The sequence below is a fragment of the Plectropomus leopardus genome, chromosome 11 (assembly GCF_008729295.1).
Source record: "Plectropomus leopardus isolate mb chromosome 11, YSFRI_Pleo_2.0, whole genome shotgun sequence".
Classification (NCBI taxonomy): Eukaryota; Metazoa; Chordata; class Actinopteri; order Perciformes; family Serranidae; genus Plectropomus; species Plectropomus leopardus.
In genome coordinates, this window is record NC_056473.1 from 3,110,833 (window position 1) to 3,129,011 (window position 18,179).

At 37.0% G+C, this 18,179-nt stretch overlaps 2 protein-coding genes across 2 annotated transcripts in view; one reads left to right on the plus strand and one right to left on the minus strand.

Moving 5' to 3' along the window:
- Positions 1-1,452: 1,452 nt before the first annotated feature.
- Positions 1,453-13,910, plus strand: pex11a (peroxisomal biogenesis factor 11 alpha). The gene is made up of 3 exons (XM_042495431.1): positions 1,453-1,770; positions 1,933-2,048; positions 11,342-13,910. Exons 1-3 carry the CDS (start codon positions 1,715-1,717, stop codon positions 11,908-11,910), a joined length of 741 nt encoding a protein of 246 aa, XP_042351365.1. The 5' UTR covers positions 1,453-1,714; the 3' UTR covers positions 11,911-13,910.
- A 348-nt stretch (positions 13,911-14,258) lies between these two features.
- The window catches only part of LOC121950448 (RNA polymerase II elongation factor ELL), a 39,027-nt gene continuing 35,106 nt past the window's right edge, over positions 14,259-18,179 (minus strand). The window contains exon 12 of the mRNA XM_042496446.1: positions 14,259-17,749. Coding sequence (XP_042352380.1) covers positions 17,639-17,749 — 111 coding nt within the window. The 3' untranslated portion in view covers positions 14,259-17,638. The remainder of the gene's footprint in view (positions 17,750-18,179) is intronic.

An 18,179-nucleotide genomic window follows, 5' to 3' on the forward strand; every position in this document is an offset into this window, starting at 1 on the left:
TGTCACATACAGCAATTAATCTATACATTTAGAAAAAATAACAGGGGCAATGGAGCTAGAGGTGAGCTGACAACGGTACAGTGTGATGCATTAAGCTTAGACTGACTGATTGTTTTGTAGTCAGGGACTGTTTGTTAAGCACTAGGGAGGCACCTATGTTTTTTTTTTTTTTTTTATCAGGGGAGGGGTAACTTGAAATGACTGTATTTTGCATTTATTTTACTGCCAATGAAAAAATAAATAAATCACCAAAATCATACTATTTATCATAGCCAGAAACTGTGAAAAAAAAAAATCACTACACATTACACTTTCAAATTTTCAATGTTCCTTAAACACATTATATTGGACAAACACTTCCATCATAAAAAAAAAACCCCAAATAAATCCGATCCTAAAACAGTGACATTTAATGTTAATGTGATTTTCTACATGTCAAAAAAAGGTCCTCCCCATCCTCTGATTAATGCATAACAGCTCCTTAAGGGACAGAAAATACAAACAATCTCAACAGTTTCAGTTATCTTTATCTGTAAAAGGAAACTTTTTTAAAAAAAAATTGGCTAATAGCTGATCATAAAAATCCATCTCTGAAACTTGTTTAAGTGAGTCACCAACAGTTAGTTGAAATTTCAACTTTATCTTATAAGATTAAAAAACATAATGAAATGTATTTATGTAGTTTCAATAACATAGTTATTTTTAAATGTATAATTTAAGTTGCAAAAAAATATTTTTGAGAGTTAGGTCCAGTGCATCCATGATCTTTTTTATAGGTCTATTGTATGAAAACGCCCAAAATCAAAATGTGTCATAAAAACAATGTGGAAATGCAACATAGTTTGGTACATTTCCCTGTCATGTACAAACATAAAAATAAATACAACTTGCACATACATATTTTTTCAACACATGTAACACTTATTTAAGATAAATTAATTTGCAAGAAACCCAAAATTCTTTGTAAAATTGTTCTGATATAATTAAGAGGACTTAGTGCGTCTGTAAAAATCAATAGCGTGTTTACAGTGACTGTTTTTTTCGTACTGGTTACATTCTTTTTTTAAAAAATAAAAATAAAAAAAAATCTAGTAATACTTACAAAAAATATATTTGTTAAATGTTCTTATTGTGGATAATTACATTTTCTCTTACTTCGACGCGTTTGTGAACTTATGTTTATTTGAGTGAACACCAGAGCCCCTTTTCTATTCTAGTGCACTAATGAACACTAGTGCACTAGAATAAACTTCTTTTGTTCTTTTATTCTTAAAGGACTCTGATGAACACCAGAGCCCTTTAAGAGTTAATTGTTTATTCTAGTGCACTAATGAACACTAACTGCGATAAATTGTACAGTTACCATAGTAACCAATAGTAACGTGGTGGTCCGTCAACAAAACCTGTCCGGCTTTTGATCCGTTTCCAAAGCTGTCCGTAGTGAAACAAGCATGCCTTGCTCAGCTGTCTTGTGTCAGGATAATTAGCCTAGTGTCAACGTGGAAGAAGTTTCAAAAAACAGATTATCAACCTGAATTTTAATACGCAACGTTAGACGAACCACCACTTCTAACGTCGTTCAACTCGAACAGAAGTAACTGGCATCACCGACGGAAGCGATAAACTGGCGTAAATGTCTCCTGGGGTCCGCCTTTGACCGCGCGTGCAGCCCTGCTTTGCTAACTAGAACAAGTTGTTCTTCTTCGGTTAAACCATGGACGCGGTAGTCACATTCACAAACCAAAGTCAAGGAAGGGACCGTATCTTCAGGTGAGTCCTTTCGAGTGTCTCGGACCTGGTCGTAGACTGGCGTAAAAAGTATTTTATTGATAGAAAGTTAAGTTAGTAGGTGGCACAAAGGCAGCGCGTGCAGACAGCTCCTAATTTAAAGTCAACCTTCTACTTTCTCTCCGTCTTCTTTCTTTGTTCCAGGGCAACTCAATATGCCTGCGCACTGTCGAGATATTTACTGCGAAACAACTCGGAGAGAAAGGACCTGGTTGCGAAACTTAAAAGTCTGGAAACCAACATGAGCGCTGGAAGAAAACGTGAGTAGCCTGCACCTGTGACTGTAAAGGTAGGCTCACTCAGTGCAGCTACAGCAGTTTGACTTGGGTTTGCTCAGTTCAGGAGGTGCCGAACAAAATGAGGAGTAGGGTAACTCTTTTCGTGTAGGTATAAACAAATAATACAGAGAAAATGTTCAAAGCATTAAAACACCCCAAAAGTCACAACAAGATGTATTCTTCGGATTGAAGTCAATATTTAGTATGAAATAGGGATGATAAAAATTAATTAACAATCAATTAATTGGTCATGAAGAATTTAATCATGAAATTGAATTGATTAATCCATGGGCTGTGTATTGCTGTCGAATTATTTGCAATATGTTGCTGTGAAAAAACACATTTGTAATTATTTGATGTAAGGAACGCTTTTTTTGAATAAAGGTCAAACAATGAATTCATGAATTGTTAATTTTACCAATTATCGATCAAGGAAAGTGCTTATGATTTGCAGCCTTAGCGTGAAACGTGGAATTGCACAACCAAAACAAAAGGTGGCCCAAAGTATTGTATAATCAGTATTGAGCTTTGGACAGGTCTTGAATGCAGCCTCATGTAAATACACCAGTGGATTAGTATTGTAAATCTAATACTGCCTGCACAGGAGAGTTCAAGATATACTGAGTGGAAAGGGAGGTCACTCTGAATACTTAACTTAATTGTTAATACTGCATACATGTTTTCTATATGTTCTGGTTGTATTTTAATAAAGAGACTACTACCTTGGTAAAATAACAAAGGTTTAAAGTGGCCTAAGACTTTTGCACAGTATTGTGTATTGTGTGTATTGTGTGTGTGTGTGTGTGTGTGTGTGTATATATTAATTTTATTTTTTTTTTTTTTTTTTTTTTTAAAAAGCAACCTGGCCAAGACAGCAGCATAAGACATTGATAAAACAATTAATACAAGCAGACAAATATTACAACTGTCACACATTACAAATAAGCAAGCATAAAATCCAGTCAAAATCAAACACAAGAACCAGTTAAAAAAAAACAATTGTCTAAAACAATTTCAGTGATTATCTGGATAGCAATCACATTGACCAAGACTGCTTTTTTCTTAATCCTTTAAAATGACCTCAAATGCCCTGAAAGTTATCAGCTCAGGCAGTGTCAGGTCTGTCTGTAAATTAGACGAAGACGAAGTGGCAGCATATTTAAAAACTTTTTGCCAAGTTCTGTTCAAACCTTGGTGATTATTATTTGTGGAATACTGTCATATTGCTGTTGGTTTTTACACATGTACATACATTTAATACATAAGAAGGACTCGGCTTAATGAGAGATTAAGAAAGCAAAAAGCAACCAATGTGAGAGTCTACGGATGGACAGAGAAGGCCATTTAGAGTAGCATACAGTGTGCAGTGGCGTACATGATTTCCACAGCCAGCATTAAAACATAAAGCACAATGGTACACAGTGTCCACCTTTAGGCACTGGTCAGGTGCACTCACAAGGAGTAGATCACCAAAGTCCAATAAAGGCAACAAAGTTGCCAAAATCAAGTGTTTCCTTGCCTGGAGCAAGAAACAGGATTTGTTCCTGAAAAAGATGCTAAATTTAAGTTTCAGCTTGCCAACAAGGTGAAACTAAAATAACATTGTTATAACTGTTCACCCTAGGGGTGCAAATCATTATCACTTTTGTATGGATTGGTCCCTTCATTTGTTATTGTGATGAATCATTTTATAATGTATTAAAAAAAGCCCTTTAAAATTTCCCTGAGCCCAGCGTGGCTTCTTCAAAGAGCTTGTTTTGTTTAATCAGCAGTCAAAAGATGATTTGCAATTTTATAAAACCGGATGACATCGCAAAGTCCATTACTGACAGTCCACTGATGAAACTTACAGTTCTCACACTTTAGAGGATGGACTTGGCCGATCATTTTTCTCTAATAAATGCCAATTATGCTTTTAACCATTCACACCACAACATGCAATTATAACTCTCTGAACTACTAGTTTTTCTTGCTTTCTCCTTTTCTAAATATAATTCTACGCCATGATTGTGAATTTCAGTGAAGTCGGTTTAGTTATCTTCCTACATATTCAGCATCAGTTTTATAGAACTCCAAGCACAAATTGAGCAAATTAAAGCTTCTCTCTTCATTATTCTGTCAATCTGTCATTGGATTTATAATAGCACTGTGGTCTGCTGCATGATAATGACATCAGCTGTTTTTTTTCACTCCATGGCAGCCTCAGTCCTTTTTTCTTACTCCTCAGAAAACCTGCCTTGCTGCTGATTTTCTCTATAAACAGTTATATCTCACTTTCATCAAGGTCAGCACATACTGTAGACTCCCCACCACACAGGAGCTGAGTCACAGCAAAAAGAAACAAAACAGTTTTAGTTGTGTGACTTACTCAAATTCTGTCTATTGTCAATGTTTTAATAAACTAACCTCTTTGATGAAAACTTTTGGAACCACCACGATTGTTTCAGGAAATATTAATAGAATAGAAAAGAGCAGAAAAAGCTTGTTCTAAACATTTGTTCCTAAGTACTTTGTTGAATAACCTTTCAACCTGTTATTACTATACCAGAGAAGTGGTCAGCTGAGGCACAAACATCCTTTCTCGTGTAAAGTTGAATTAGCAGATGGGAGCTTACAAAGTAGACACACTTATTAAATTCAGTTCATTAATAAATTATACATTTATTGCATTTTCTCTGTGAAAAAGCACCTCTGCCCTTGTTTTCCCTATAGATAAATATTTTATTTTGTTTATTGCTTTTTCATTTTCCTAAATGTTACTGAGGATGGTCTGTATTTATTCCTTTTAAACCTGGATAAACATCAGTTTCCTTGTGTTACATTCGGATGCCTTTTTTATAAGTATTTAAAATTTTGAAATTTTCTTTTATTGGTTGGGGAACATGGGGAAAACATGGGGAAAAATGCAATGAGCAACTTGGCAAGAAATGTCCTGCAAATCTCAGATTTTGTAGATTTAGATTTTTTTTAAAGCCAGGGGAAAATGTTCAGAAAACTATATTTATAATTATCATGATTCCAAATTTTAAATTATGTTACAAAATTATAATTTTAAGAACTTTTGTTTGTTTTTGTTTTTTACTGTTGAGGTAATTTTTAGTTTTTTCATATTATATCCTTTTTTTCTGTCCAATTTCCAGGTAAGTATTTTGTAACTTTTTAATGATTTCTTAATTTTTTGGGGTAATTTCCTCTTGAGTTGCTTATTGCCTCTTTTCCATGTTTTCAAAAAAATTAAGCTAGTTTGCTCAGGTTTTAAAAGGGTTAAGAGGGGGTTGCCCTCTTCTGCATTACCTGGAAACCTGCAAGCATGATGCCACCATTAAATCAGCATCAACAGTATTTTACTCGCTTCTCTTTCAATGCATCAATCTTAACATATGTTTTTAAAAACTGCAACTGCCAACATACTGTCTCTGAAAACACTACTGTATACAACATTTTTTCCACATGAAGTTGACAAGATGCTCAATCTGAAAATGTATTTAAATTGTACACATTTCATGTTTAGTTTGTAGCTGCAGTTATGCTTATATTCTCTTTCCAGCTCATGAACAGTTTATAACCTAGCACACGTTTCAGGATGTTCCAAAAAATTGTCAGGGTCCCATTTGCTCATGCTCTGTATTAGTGCAGTGCAAATCACAGTGAACGTTTCACAAGTTGAGAGCTCTTGCTTGACCAGACTAATGGTTGTTTGTGGCTGTGTTGAAGTCTGTAGCGTGTTCTCCAGTGGGAGCTGATATAAATGGTGTGTGGGTGACTGCACAGCGAGCTGTCATATGGAACTGTAAAACTGATGACCCCTGAGTGGCCTTGACAGCTCATAAGTTTACTTTACAGCCCGGACTGAAACTTTTTGAACTTTGACACTCTGTGGCAACATTTTTATTGCTTTTCATTTAGTTATTACAGAACAAACAGACTTTTATGTCAGTCAGATATAAAGCATTTTGATACAACTTCTTCTCTATACAGAGGTTCTCGTTGTATCTTTTTGGTGGGCTCTGTAAGAAGTCCACTTTTCCCATTTTTCTCAGTATTTCAGTAGGCAGGTTTCTATTAACCCTTCAAATTGTGCAAATTGAAATAGCAAATACAAAATATGCCTAAGAGAAACATTTCAATTAAAAAAACTGTCCATTTATGGCAAAAAACTTTTTACACTCGCATGAGGTGGTATTTCAGGTGAATCGCAAAAGCCATATTTTGCAAAACTGCAATGGAAACACTTTTTGGCTTTTCTAGGTCACATAATGCTATGGCTGTGTGCTTGTCAGTAGGAACTCGCTCCCTCACAATGCAGCAGGAGCTAAGAGGTGTTACTGCATCACATAACTCTTCAAAACTTGAGCAGATCATCTGGAAGTTTTTAATCCACGATTCCTCTGTGAAATCGTAGACTATCACCTCCCAGATATCCCTCATACATGGCTGCTCCCACGTGTAAGGGGCTTGCCTTTCAAATTATTGCTCGCATAACACGCCTATAAGCTGCTCATATTTTGAACATCCATCACCATGCTTCTTGGAATGTTAATCTAGAGAAGTCATATAACATCACGCAATGGAATTGATACATCTTGTGTTTTATTAACATTTCGAAAATATCACTTAAGTTTTACGTAGATCTGTAATGGAAACCTGCCTAGTATCACCGTACATCACACCTCTTCTACAGCACTCTGTCACTATATCATGATTTCAAATCTTTCAGAGACTTAGCTCCACATGGAAACAAAGGACAGGGTGATGCCTTAGAGCAGAGACAGGAAAGAAAGACCTCATCCCTTTCAGGACCATAGAGAACCAGGGCAGTCTGTGTTCATGCACCCTTTAATTATCTCTGCTGTGCTTCAGAGCTGCAGCCATAAGGCTCTTTGGCCTCTACGTCAGGTCTGTCTGTCAGCAATAGTTGGTGAAGGAGACAGGTGTCACAATTTAAAAAATAGAGCCTGTGAGAGGTGAATTTTCTTGGGAGAGTGGCTTGTAAATGATGCCATGAAGGCCTCAGAAAGCACCAAATGCAAGGAGGAGCCTCAGCTTGAGTAGTTGCCATCACAGTATGTAAAGACACAGTAAGTGGAGACATTGACATCTTTCTCTTTGAGGGACAAATATACACTGCTCAAAACAATTAGGGGAACACTTAAACATCACAGTATAACAAAGTCTATAAAATCTGGAATGTCTCAGTCTATCTAGGGCTGGGCAATATGGTTTTAAAATAGTATCACAACATTTTTAGGCTATAGTGTGACTCTTGATATTTTGACATTTCTAAACTACTGTAAACTACTGAAATACAAAATTATCAAATGAACTACAGTTTCAAATAAAGTAGCTACTGCCGTAAAATAGTTGATAAACTACTGTTATATCAAAGTTTAATAAAATACTGTTCTAATGTTAAATAAAGTTAACTATAAAGTTAAAAAAAAAAAACTACTGTTACATCAAAGTTTAATAAAATACTGTTCTAATGTTACTATTATAGTAAAGTTAAATAAAGTATTGTTATAATTAAATGAAACAAAAGCAGAACTCATGATGCTTTTATTATGAAGGACCTGGCTTCTTTCAGGCCAGAAGTGTTGATGTTTTTGCTGCGGAGTTGAAGCTTCTGGTCAACAGCTGGATTTTAGCGATAGCAGAAAGTTAAATTGTAACTGCGGTATGAGGATTCATGCACTGCGAGCTGGAAACAAACTAACAGTTCTCCAGTTTATAGATTGCAAAGATTTTGAAGTTGCACTGGTGCACTGGTTACAAAATGTGACTTAATAGTCAGGGTCTGGAGCTCTGCGAAAGCCCTGCTTTCTGGTGTGTCTCTGTGAAAGGCAGAGAGCTGTTTGAGAGACAAGACAATTTATATGCTGGCGATAGTCATTTTATACATCGCCCAGGGAACAAGCCACATTGCATTGAGTGTATTCGTTTATTCACCCACCCCTAGTTCTGTGTTTGACTTGTCATACCTAAACCACGTCCAAACGGCAGAAGGAGCCCCTCTTTCAGTTGCGAGCTACTCCTTGTTTTGAGCAGGCTGGTCAGTGTCAGTGTCCTGTGCTTTGTTTGTTTTGGTGCCGTGCATTGTGTCGACGCTAGGGCTGGGGCGACGCGTCGACATAATCGGCGTAATCGATTACGAGAATATGTTGATTCATGTAATGTGCATTGACGCATCACACCATTTCACACAGTGCACATCATGAGAGCATGAGCAGCGGCGACCATGTTTTTGGTTTCGGCGCTCATGTTATCAAGTAAGAGCGTGCACACTTCTCGCCTGTGGAGCGCTTGTCAGGTGCATCTGAGCTGCGTGTCAGCTGCAGCACACCTAGAGAAACGGTGGCTCGCCATTTTTTTTTACACTTGACGCTCGTGTCGTCGGCTAACTAGTTCTGGATACTTTGTGCTATTTAAACCATTCAACTATTAGAATGCTCAGCTCATTCAGGACATTATTGCTATGACTTTTCTCATTTCTACTGTTTATACTTTTTAAAATATTAAGCTTTTTTTAAAAAAAAAAATGTTCCCATTAAAATTTTTCAAATTCTCTTTAACCCACTCCACTTTCAAAGTTTACTGTTTCCGCATACTTTCAGCTCGAGACTCCATTTAACTGTTTAACTGATCACAAGGCCTTCAACTCTCCTGGTATGATTCAGCTCTTTTGTATCTTTTACAGTTTTTGAGTTTTGGCGATTTAAGTTTTATGCTCTTTTCAGACGATTTCTGCGTTTATAATGGAGTCAAATGGAGACGGAATGTTGGAGGTCAGAGCACGTGACATCACTAACGAGCTCCTGCACTCTGGATATCTCTGTCTCTGCTCTTTCACAAAGATTTCTCAAAGTCTTCTGCTGCCAACAGTTTGAGGTCTTCATACACAATATGTATATCCAAACGTAGGAAAACTTAGGAAGTCAGAAAAGGATAGTTTGAAAGCTGACAACCCAACACAGCTGGCTCAGTGCACCTCCAAAGGAAGGGAGACCCCAAAAATTCCCCATTTACTCCAATACAAACTGAGATGAGAAATTTCTGGAAATTTGCTGCTGCAAGCTTTTTCTTACACAAGGATTTGGGATATGTAGCAGATATTTTTTCAGGCAAATTTGGTTTATCTGCATTTGGTACGACCTCCTTTTCTTCCCGTTGTAATATTTCGACTATTTGGTGAAAGGTATGGCTGTGAAATGGAGGAGTTTGACAGGGACATTTCCATCAAATTCAACTGCCTCCTTTGAGCTGACCTGAGAGGAAAAGGGAGAGGAAGAGTGCACCTGGGCCATTAATTACCATGGCAACAGGCACTTACACACACACACACACACACACACACACACACACACACACAGAGTGCCATCCTGGTGTGTGCGTGACTTTTTCAAAGCAAAGATGCCAGTTAGTGATGCCTGGTCTACTTGTCCACTAGTCATTAATGGTTAAATGACCCTTTATATTGCAATCATTGGCCCTTGTGATCCCTCAGGTGGAAGGGGCCCTTAATTGGCTCTTCGAGCCAATGAAAGAGCCCAGTTAATAATTATTGGTTTTATCTATGGTTACTTCCAGAACTACAACTACTACTACGGCTAACGCTCATGCTACTAATACTAATAGTACTATTTCTCCTGTACTTTCTGGTCAACTGCTACCTCTGCATACTTTAAGCTACAGTAACCATTTTAGTGTCAAAATATTATGCTCTTCAAGGACATTTATTTCTCTCATTTTATTTTCCACATTTTATGCCTAAACTATTAAACACTGATTATTTTAATCTTTTCAGCTGACATAAACTTCTTCCTATGACACTCTTGCAGTTCAACTTGTGGCTTCTTTACTTTAAAGCAGTTAGCTTTATTTCTGCCAGTTTTTTGAGATATTTCCGTCAATTTGTAATACATCTCTTCATTTTTAGCAATAAATTTATGCATTTTCAAACATGCTCTCAAACTGAGTTCCGCTATTAGTATCCACACGCATGTTCCGCAGGAAATGCATTTTTTAGTTGTAATTGCAGTTCATTCAGTATTTTTTGATTTTAGTAGTTATCATTAGTTTAAAGGACATTTAAAAATATTGCAATATATAGCGTATCGTGATATTGCTTTAAAATAATGCAATTTTATATTTAAGCCATAACGCCCAGCCTCATGTCCAGCTCTCCTCGAGTAACAGCCGGTCTCCTGGTACCTCCTCCACACTCTTCACACTGTGCAGGGAGACACAGCAAACCTTCTTGTAACAGCATGTATAGATTTGGCATCCCGGAGGAGCTGAACTACCTGTGCAACCGAAATGCAGGTACCACCTCATGCTGCCAGTAGTGACAAGGGCACTAGCAAAATGCTAAACTATAGAAAATAAGGTTAAGGAGAGAGAAATGGTTTGTACCCAACTAGCAAGGAATGTTCACACAGCACTGGCTAACATTACCTACAAGTTGCAAAAATGTTTTTAAGAAAACATTTTAATCCAGTGTTCAAAGAACATTTTAAGGATGCTTATCATTTCAAATAATGTCCCTATAAGGTTAAAAATGCAAGATGTAATGTTTCAACTGCTACATTGTGAGGATCCCACAATGTTACATGAGAACAAAGAAAGAACATTTTCAAAGCAACATTCAGAAGATATTATTGAGGCCTGAGGTTACAGAACATTTTTAAAGTCAAAATGTAATGTAATGTGATATGTTGTAATAATTTAAAAAAAAAACAAAAAAAAAAAAAACAACAACAACAAAAAAACATTTTGAACATTTTTTGGTGTTTTTAGAGAATGCTACTCTTAACTTTAAGAAGAATATTTGGAGAACTTAAAGAAAACTAAAAAATGTTACTAAAACATTGCATTGCTTGCACAGTACCATTCTCAGTGTTTTTAGAACCAAAACTTGCTAGCTGGGTTGCCACTAACTACAAAATCATTCCCTTTTTTGGGGGATTGTCTTGCTGTTGCCTCTCCTGTCCACCTGTTGTTGGTTATATTTGCACCATAGCAACTAAAATTGTTTCACAATAGATTACACTCCCAGACTGGGCAGATAGATATCCCAGATTTTATATAGACTTTCTGTTCTACTGTGATATTTAATTGTTTTGAGCAGTGTATAAGATGAAAGACAGTGTAGTTTGTACTGAATGTAACTAAATTGTGTTCTGCTCTCTATAAAAGCTGCTTCTATAAAATGTTGAGCTGACATTTCATATTAAATTGATTACTGCTCTAATATCCTTTTTTTCTTCTTCCTTTGTCAGTGTTCAGGCTGGGGAACACAATAAATTCCATTGAGACTGCTAAGCGAACCATGCAACTCTCTGACCGCGTGCTGTGCCTGTGTCTCACTGCGGTCAACGTGAGCCGCGCCCTCTACTTTGTCTGTGACAATGTACTTTGGGCCAGAAGTGTCGGCCTTATCCATGATATCGACAAGGACCGCTGGAGCCTAAACTCCTCTCGCTGCTACTTCTTCTCACTAGTTATGAGTCTGACCAGAGACGTTTATGTGGTCCTCCAGTTAATGGCAGAGAGAGCAAGAGATACACACTTTAGGCAGAAAATGCAGAAGCATCTCAATGAGAGTCCTGAGGTGGCCGAAGCTGTGGTTCCCCAGCTGGATGCCTTTCTCTTTCTGCTGTGGGAGAGCCTAAAATCACATCCTGCTGTTGCCTTGGACACACTCAAAAATATATGTGATCTCTTCATTCCCCTAGATAGGTTGGGTATATACCAGTCAAATGCAGGAGTGGTGGGATTTTGTGGTTTGATGTCCTCAGTTATTGGAATTTTAACCCTTGCACAGCCCAGGTTAAAACTCAAACCATGATGATAAGTGTGGAAATTAGGCGACTAACCACGGGCACCAAACTCAGGTCAGCAATAACTGAAGCCATGACTTACTTGATTTGACTGTTTTGTAACATATATTTGATTAACCGTTTGATTGAACTAATAACATATAAATATGCTTTTGAGACACAAAATAACATGAACTGGGACCAGTTAAAGTTTAAAACACTGGGTTAAAAGGGAGCAAATCAAGTTTAATTAGTAGCCTTGTTTATTTTTTATTTTTTTGTAATTTAAAAGAGCCAAGGCTAAACCTGTGTGCATAACCGTCTTCTCCAACGTTACATACAACACCAGCTGACTGTTTTAGTACTACTGTAAAAATAAGGGCTCCTTACTTTTTTGCACTTGCTTTTGCTTACCAAAAGTAAGATCTTACTGCCACTTCAAAGGAAGACTGTACACACAGAAATGACCAATTGCATATCAATTAGTCTGATCAGCAGTCAAAAAATGAGTTTTTGTTTAGTTTGTTGTGTTTGTTTAGGGTTTTTTGGCAGAGGATGAATGTCATTACATTGCATTGCTCTGCTTCTGTTTGACAGGGCTTTATCAGGTTATGTTTAGTAGTTTGAAAGTCTATAATCCTTTGTCCATGATAGTAAAAATTGGCACATGCTTGGTAATGTCACAAAAAGTGCATAAAAAGTTAATTAAACCCAACATCTCGGAAGTTTGAGTTGGCCCGCTCAGCGCCTCTTCTTTCTCTGTTTATCATGATCCTGCTGCTGCGCCTGTCACTCACACTGACAGGAATGATCATTTTACCCAATGGTTATTAGAAGGTTTATTGACTGAGAAGGGCCATTCCAGTGTCGGTGTTAGCAGCACCGGAATGCAAACACATGAGCCCCTAGAGCTCTCCGAGTGGAGCCCTGTCCTGCAGCACAGAGCAGGTGAATTTTAACGTCTGTCATAGTGGGGACACATATCATCTCAGTCACACAACAAAATTTAACTAGTTTAGAACACTGGATACAGATTATTGTACTCAGTAACTGTTTGAGTTTTTTAACTTTTAACAAATCATTTAACTTTTAACTGACGCTAAAACTGTCGGGGTCGGGATTCTGCGCTCTCCCTCACCTGGCACTGAAGGTGTCTGTCTCTCCTGACGCTGAAACTGTTGTGGGTTGGCTGCAGGCACATGTTGCCCCCCCAGCTGAAGCTCTGATTATTCACTGTTGATCAATGCAGGTCAGCCCTAGAAACCTCTATGCTCTCTTAAAAGTCAGACTCCAATTCTAACAAAATGCATATTTGGGAAGTACTGAGCATACCACTGGATAATTGAGACTTCAGTTTTTAACCTGATGTCTAGATATAGTTTTGCCTGTTGTTAAACCTGGTCCCCAATGAATTGTACACTGTTTTCCTTGAAGTCATGATAGAAAAAAAGTTTTCCTCACAAATCCAAGGTAACACAGTAAGACTAATTGATTTACAAATGGTCACTTTGTGATTGAAGTATTCCTTTAATCCACTGTCTTTCTCTGCTCTCTGTTTCTCTGTTTTGTAATGCTTAAAGTTTAACTTCTATGACTCTAGTGATGAATAAGGTGCTTCCAGAGGGGAAAAAGCAGCTGGGAGATTTCAGGGGGTAGGCCTTTTCCACAGCGGGCATTTTGATTTGTCATAGTTGGAAGATGTTACTTTTAACAGGATGGTTCTGTTCTTTTAAAGTGTCCCAGTGAGAGTGACTGTGATGTGCCAGCATGCTCAGTATGAGGATCCTGAAAATTTCTGTGCTTTTCCTCCTGTGACAAGTCAAAATATCTTCTGTGAAAAAAAGCCTATGCCATCTATTTATTTTTAATTCTGCTTTTCGGGACTTTGACTGTCAGATTATATGATATGTTCTTTTAAAGAAAGTGTTAAAAAAAGAATTAGAGCAAAACAACTATGCATAACATGGGCAAATAGACCCACAATAATGTGATTACAAAAAGATTAAAATCTTAATATATTGTCTAGGAATCGTATGCTTGTGTATGACTGTTTTTTTATCTTTGTGATACAGACAAGTGTGCTAAGATAAATTTAAAACTTCCAACTTATGCAAAAATATGAAAGAAGTAAAAAGCTGCAAGTGCATGTGACATTTATGCTCACATGTACTAGTGTCATTTAGTTCAAATAACTTAATGTTTTCACAGTTGAATGGAAGTTTTATAAAACACTAAAATAAAGATGAAACTCTTTAATTGCTTTTTTAAAAACTACATGTATTGAATTGTCTGTGTGAGTGGTGATCAGTAGAAAACAGCTGCAGTTTAGTTTAGAGATGTGGTAACACTGCCCTCTTGGGGAAAAATGACGCCTTCCTGAATTGAAAAGAGCTTTATTTTTCATTTATACTGAAACAACAATACACTTTTTTTCTGAAAGCTTTTTTCAAGAGGATGACATTATGATAAAGCATCCACCATCAAAAATTGCAAAAATATATTCCATTTCCCTTTCACCGTACTATGAGTTTTGCTGTGAAAAGAATGAACAAACTATGCAAGGACGAATCCCAAAAAAGGACAAACACATACAAAGCAATAAATAAAAGAAATTTGTTCTCCTACGTAGATCAATTGCAGTGATTCATAATAGGCAAAATGTTTGATTTCACATTGCTATCATGGCCTTGCTTTTCCAGTACTGTTCAGTAATTAAACGCAGCAGTATTAAATTTGAAAACAAAATCCAGGCCATTTGTATGCAGACAGCTACATTAGATGCAATTTAATTGGTGTCCTGTAAAACCTTGCATTTTTAAAATGCAGAATTTTTACACCTGGAAAAATGTCAGCGCCACTTAATACATTTTACAAGGCATCTGATATCAGCTTTTTCCCAAAAATTATGATCAAAGCACTCTGAACAGTGGCAACAGTGTGAAACTACAGATGTGTAAATACTGCTGGTTCAACTTTTTTTAAAACAATTTTTTAAGAATACCAATGATCGTTACACGCAGACTGGCTCTGCTTTTTCAATGAGAAAGGCACCATCAGTAGTTCGCTCCTGCAACAGTAAAAAAACATCACAGTCAGCACTTGAGAGGCCCCTTTCACCAAGGGTCCGGTGTCCTAAAAACATGTTGGCATGAACAGTTTGATTATCTTCATTCATACTGATTCGACTGATATTTTGCCCACAATGCCATGTGTTTGATCACATATGTCTTGCACAATGAATCAATAGTACATTAGTGGTACATGGGAAGCCCTTAACTTGTATTACTTCTGTAAATTATTACTTTTAAGGTATCATGGACTGAATGGTGTCTAAATGTTGAGGATCCCATCCTGACTTCATTCACTCAAAACCCTTTTCAGTACCTTTTAGTCTTTGAATGAGAAATTCCATGAAACACAAATAAATTATGTTGTATATCTGAGCAGGCATTGCACTTTTGTCTTTTAAAACAACTCACTGATTTCCAGATCCAGTACCATACCAATACACAGTTGTCATTTTGGCCAATTTTCTGAAGTTGCATGGAGCTATGTGGCACATTTGCTAAGCTCATCAAAATGCATATTGACAGAAAAATCATAAGAGTGTGAGGTCCAAAAAAGCCAAAAATAAAGAAGACATATCTGTAGGTGTACCGGAGCTTTAGCAATCCAACATTTTAAACTTTGATGATATTTCATGTTCAAAATCTGGGCTTACAATTCTCATTTTTCCAATAGTCATTGCTAGTCAATATTCCTTTCTTGGAAACTCGTATGTGCCAAGACAGAGCAACTGCTGCTAGTCTCAAATCCTTCAAACATACCAGAAGTTACCTACCAAATCTTGGAAAAACATTCATTTAACTTATGTAAAAAAAAAAACTAAAAAAAAAAAAAAACACTGCTAAATATGTGACAATTTGCCCACTGAGCATTTTCGATGAGAAATCAAGAGAAGCAAAGTACATTATGTTGTATAGATTTCTGCAACAATTCTTTCTTCTGACAGTGGTGCTCGATAAGATAGGACAGTAAATTGAATTCCTTAACAGTTCATGATTATCCGACAGATTACGAGACGACAAATGAAGCTGAAACGGAATAAGCGTAAGACGTTGCTACATGGGGAAAAAATAACAACACAGATATGACGATCCAGTAACAACTATCCAGTAACAACTTCCTTCAAACTAATAGACAATTACAGAAAAGTCTGTGAAGGTTTTGAACTGTGCATGTAAACCCAAGACCATTTCTGAACAGGGATGGCATAATCTTGGAGATGTCCGACATACATGTTAAGGCAAATATTAGCTTAATTTTTCCATTTTAAGTCATTGTTAAGACAACGGCTGTGAGATACGCTGATGAAAACATCCAGAGAACACTGAAATCTGATCACTATTTCCTACTTCAGACTACAGCTAATTATAAAGTAAAATAAATTACAGTTTGTGGTTATTCAAATGTACCTGCCTTGTGACAGATAATTCCAGAAAGTCTAAAGTGAGTCTGAAATCCTTGCCAGCAGCCTTTAGAGGTCCACCTGCTCTTTACCAACTGAACTGAAGTGGTATGACCCCAGTGACCGACCCATAGTGCCATCCTCTGCACGTTTTTGCACATGGGACTAAAAATGTCCAGTCCAATTAGGTCAAGGCATCTCTTTTGCAAATCTATCTCAAGACTTCAAACCAAAACAAAATCACAGTAAATCAAAAAATGTGTGGACAAGTGTGATAACCGAGATAAAATACCCTGTAAGCTTTTAAAACTGCATGTAAAAGGAAAAGTTTCATGGGGCAGCTGGTAATTATTTTTCTACAGCATAAATAAAGCATATTAACTGTGTACCAGTAAACAAACCTAGAGTTGATAGTGAAAAGGCAGTTGGTGGTAGGCTACATGTGGGTAAGGTTGACACTAATTGTGCACGAGCACTACCTTGAAACCAGCATTCAGGTACTGGGAGGAGTGGTTTTGTGGCATAAGCTACATGGTATTGTTCCTTATGATCAAAGCCAGAAGAACTTTGCATATGATGCTTTAAACTTCATTTTATGATCATTTTAGTGATACAAGACACACCTTTGTAGGGTTTTAGTCCTGCAGAAATACAGGCTTTGTACAGATGATAAAAATTTTATTTGCATGTAGTCTGAAGACCACAATATGAAATTGTTAATAGCTCGACCTTATTAATGTCATTAATGATCATATTACTGCAACTAATGAATACCAAATGTGTTTACTTTCTATCAGCTAACAGCAAATAAACAGATTCCTCTGTATGTCAAATATAAAGACTTTAAGTATGTTTGTTTCCCCCTAAGATTGATTGTACCATCAATTTAATACTTTTCTTTTTACAAATCAACACATTATTTTTTAGTTCTGACATGATAGAATACAATTGCAATTAGGCAGAAAGGATCACCTCTGCTTTGCGTTTCAGAAAAAAACAGATTTGGCTTTCACTGTGTCATCAGACCATTTTACAGCAGAACAGAATCAGCCATTACAGCAATAATCATAGTCGGAAACCATAAAGTTAAAGGGCAACATTTGATCACGAGTCGGTGGTCTCAGCCCACTTTTTTTTTAAAAAAATGCTCCTCAATGCCATTAACACTCGGAGGAGTAAAGTGAATAAGTGTCTCAGCAACTCCGGGACTCAGCTGGCCAGTCTTTGGGTCCATTAGGAGTCTTTTGGTCCAGTCATGTTGACACCCTGCTAAGGGCAGAGGCTGGTCACTATGAGAGTCCCTGTGCTTGGTCATAATCTGTGATCAGGCCTTTGATATGCGACAGTTTCAGATGGAGGTACTCGCATCGCTTCTTCTCTTCCCGATACCCGGGAAACTTCTGGGGGGGAAGAGAAGACAAGTTAGTTTTTAGAAACATCCAACATGATGGGCCTCATGCAAGAGCATTCTTGTGTTCTTAAACTGTCACACATTTAGTTGGGTCAATAGGCTACTATATGCTATGCTATATTACGAAATTGTAAATTATTATTACAGCTATTAAAGCCACGTCAGCGGTGGTCATAGGGATGGCCAGATGGGGCCAAAAATCTAGAGGTGGCACAAAAACCAAAAGCCATAACTGAATTACATAACTACTGTGTTAGTATGGCTAGTTGAAAACTATCCCTGCGAGCAATTTTGGTTCTAAAAACGTTTTGAAAAAGGTACAATGCAATGTTTTTGTTATATTTTCTTTTAGTTCCTAGAGCGTTCTCCTTCAGTTTAGACTCATCATTCATTTTAAATATCAAAACATGTTAAAAATG

Excerpts from the sequence above, each read along its gene's own strand:
- pex11a (XM_042495431.1), top strand. The coding sequence starts at position 1,715 with ATGGACGCGGTAGTCACATTCACAAACCAAAGTCAAGGAAGGGACCGT. Across the intron at positions 1,771-1,932 it reads GGAAGGGACCGTATCTTCAG|GGCAACTCAATATGCCTGCG; the intron begins GTGAGTCCTTTC and ends TCTTTGTTCCAG. Across the intron at positions 2,049-11,341 it reads CATGAGCGCTGGAAGAAAAC|TGTTCAGGCTGGGGAACACA; the intron begins GTGAGTAGCCTG and ends TTCCTTTGTCAG.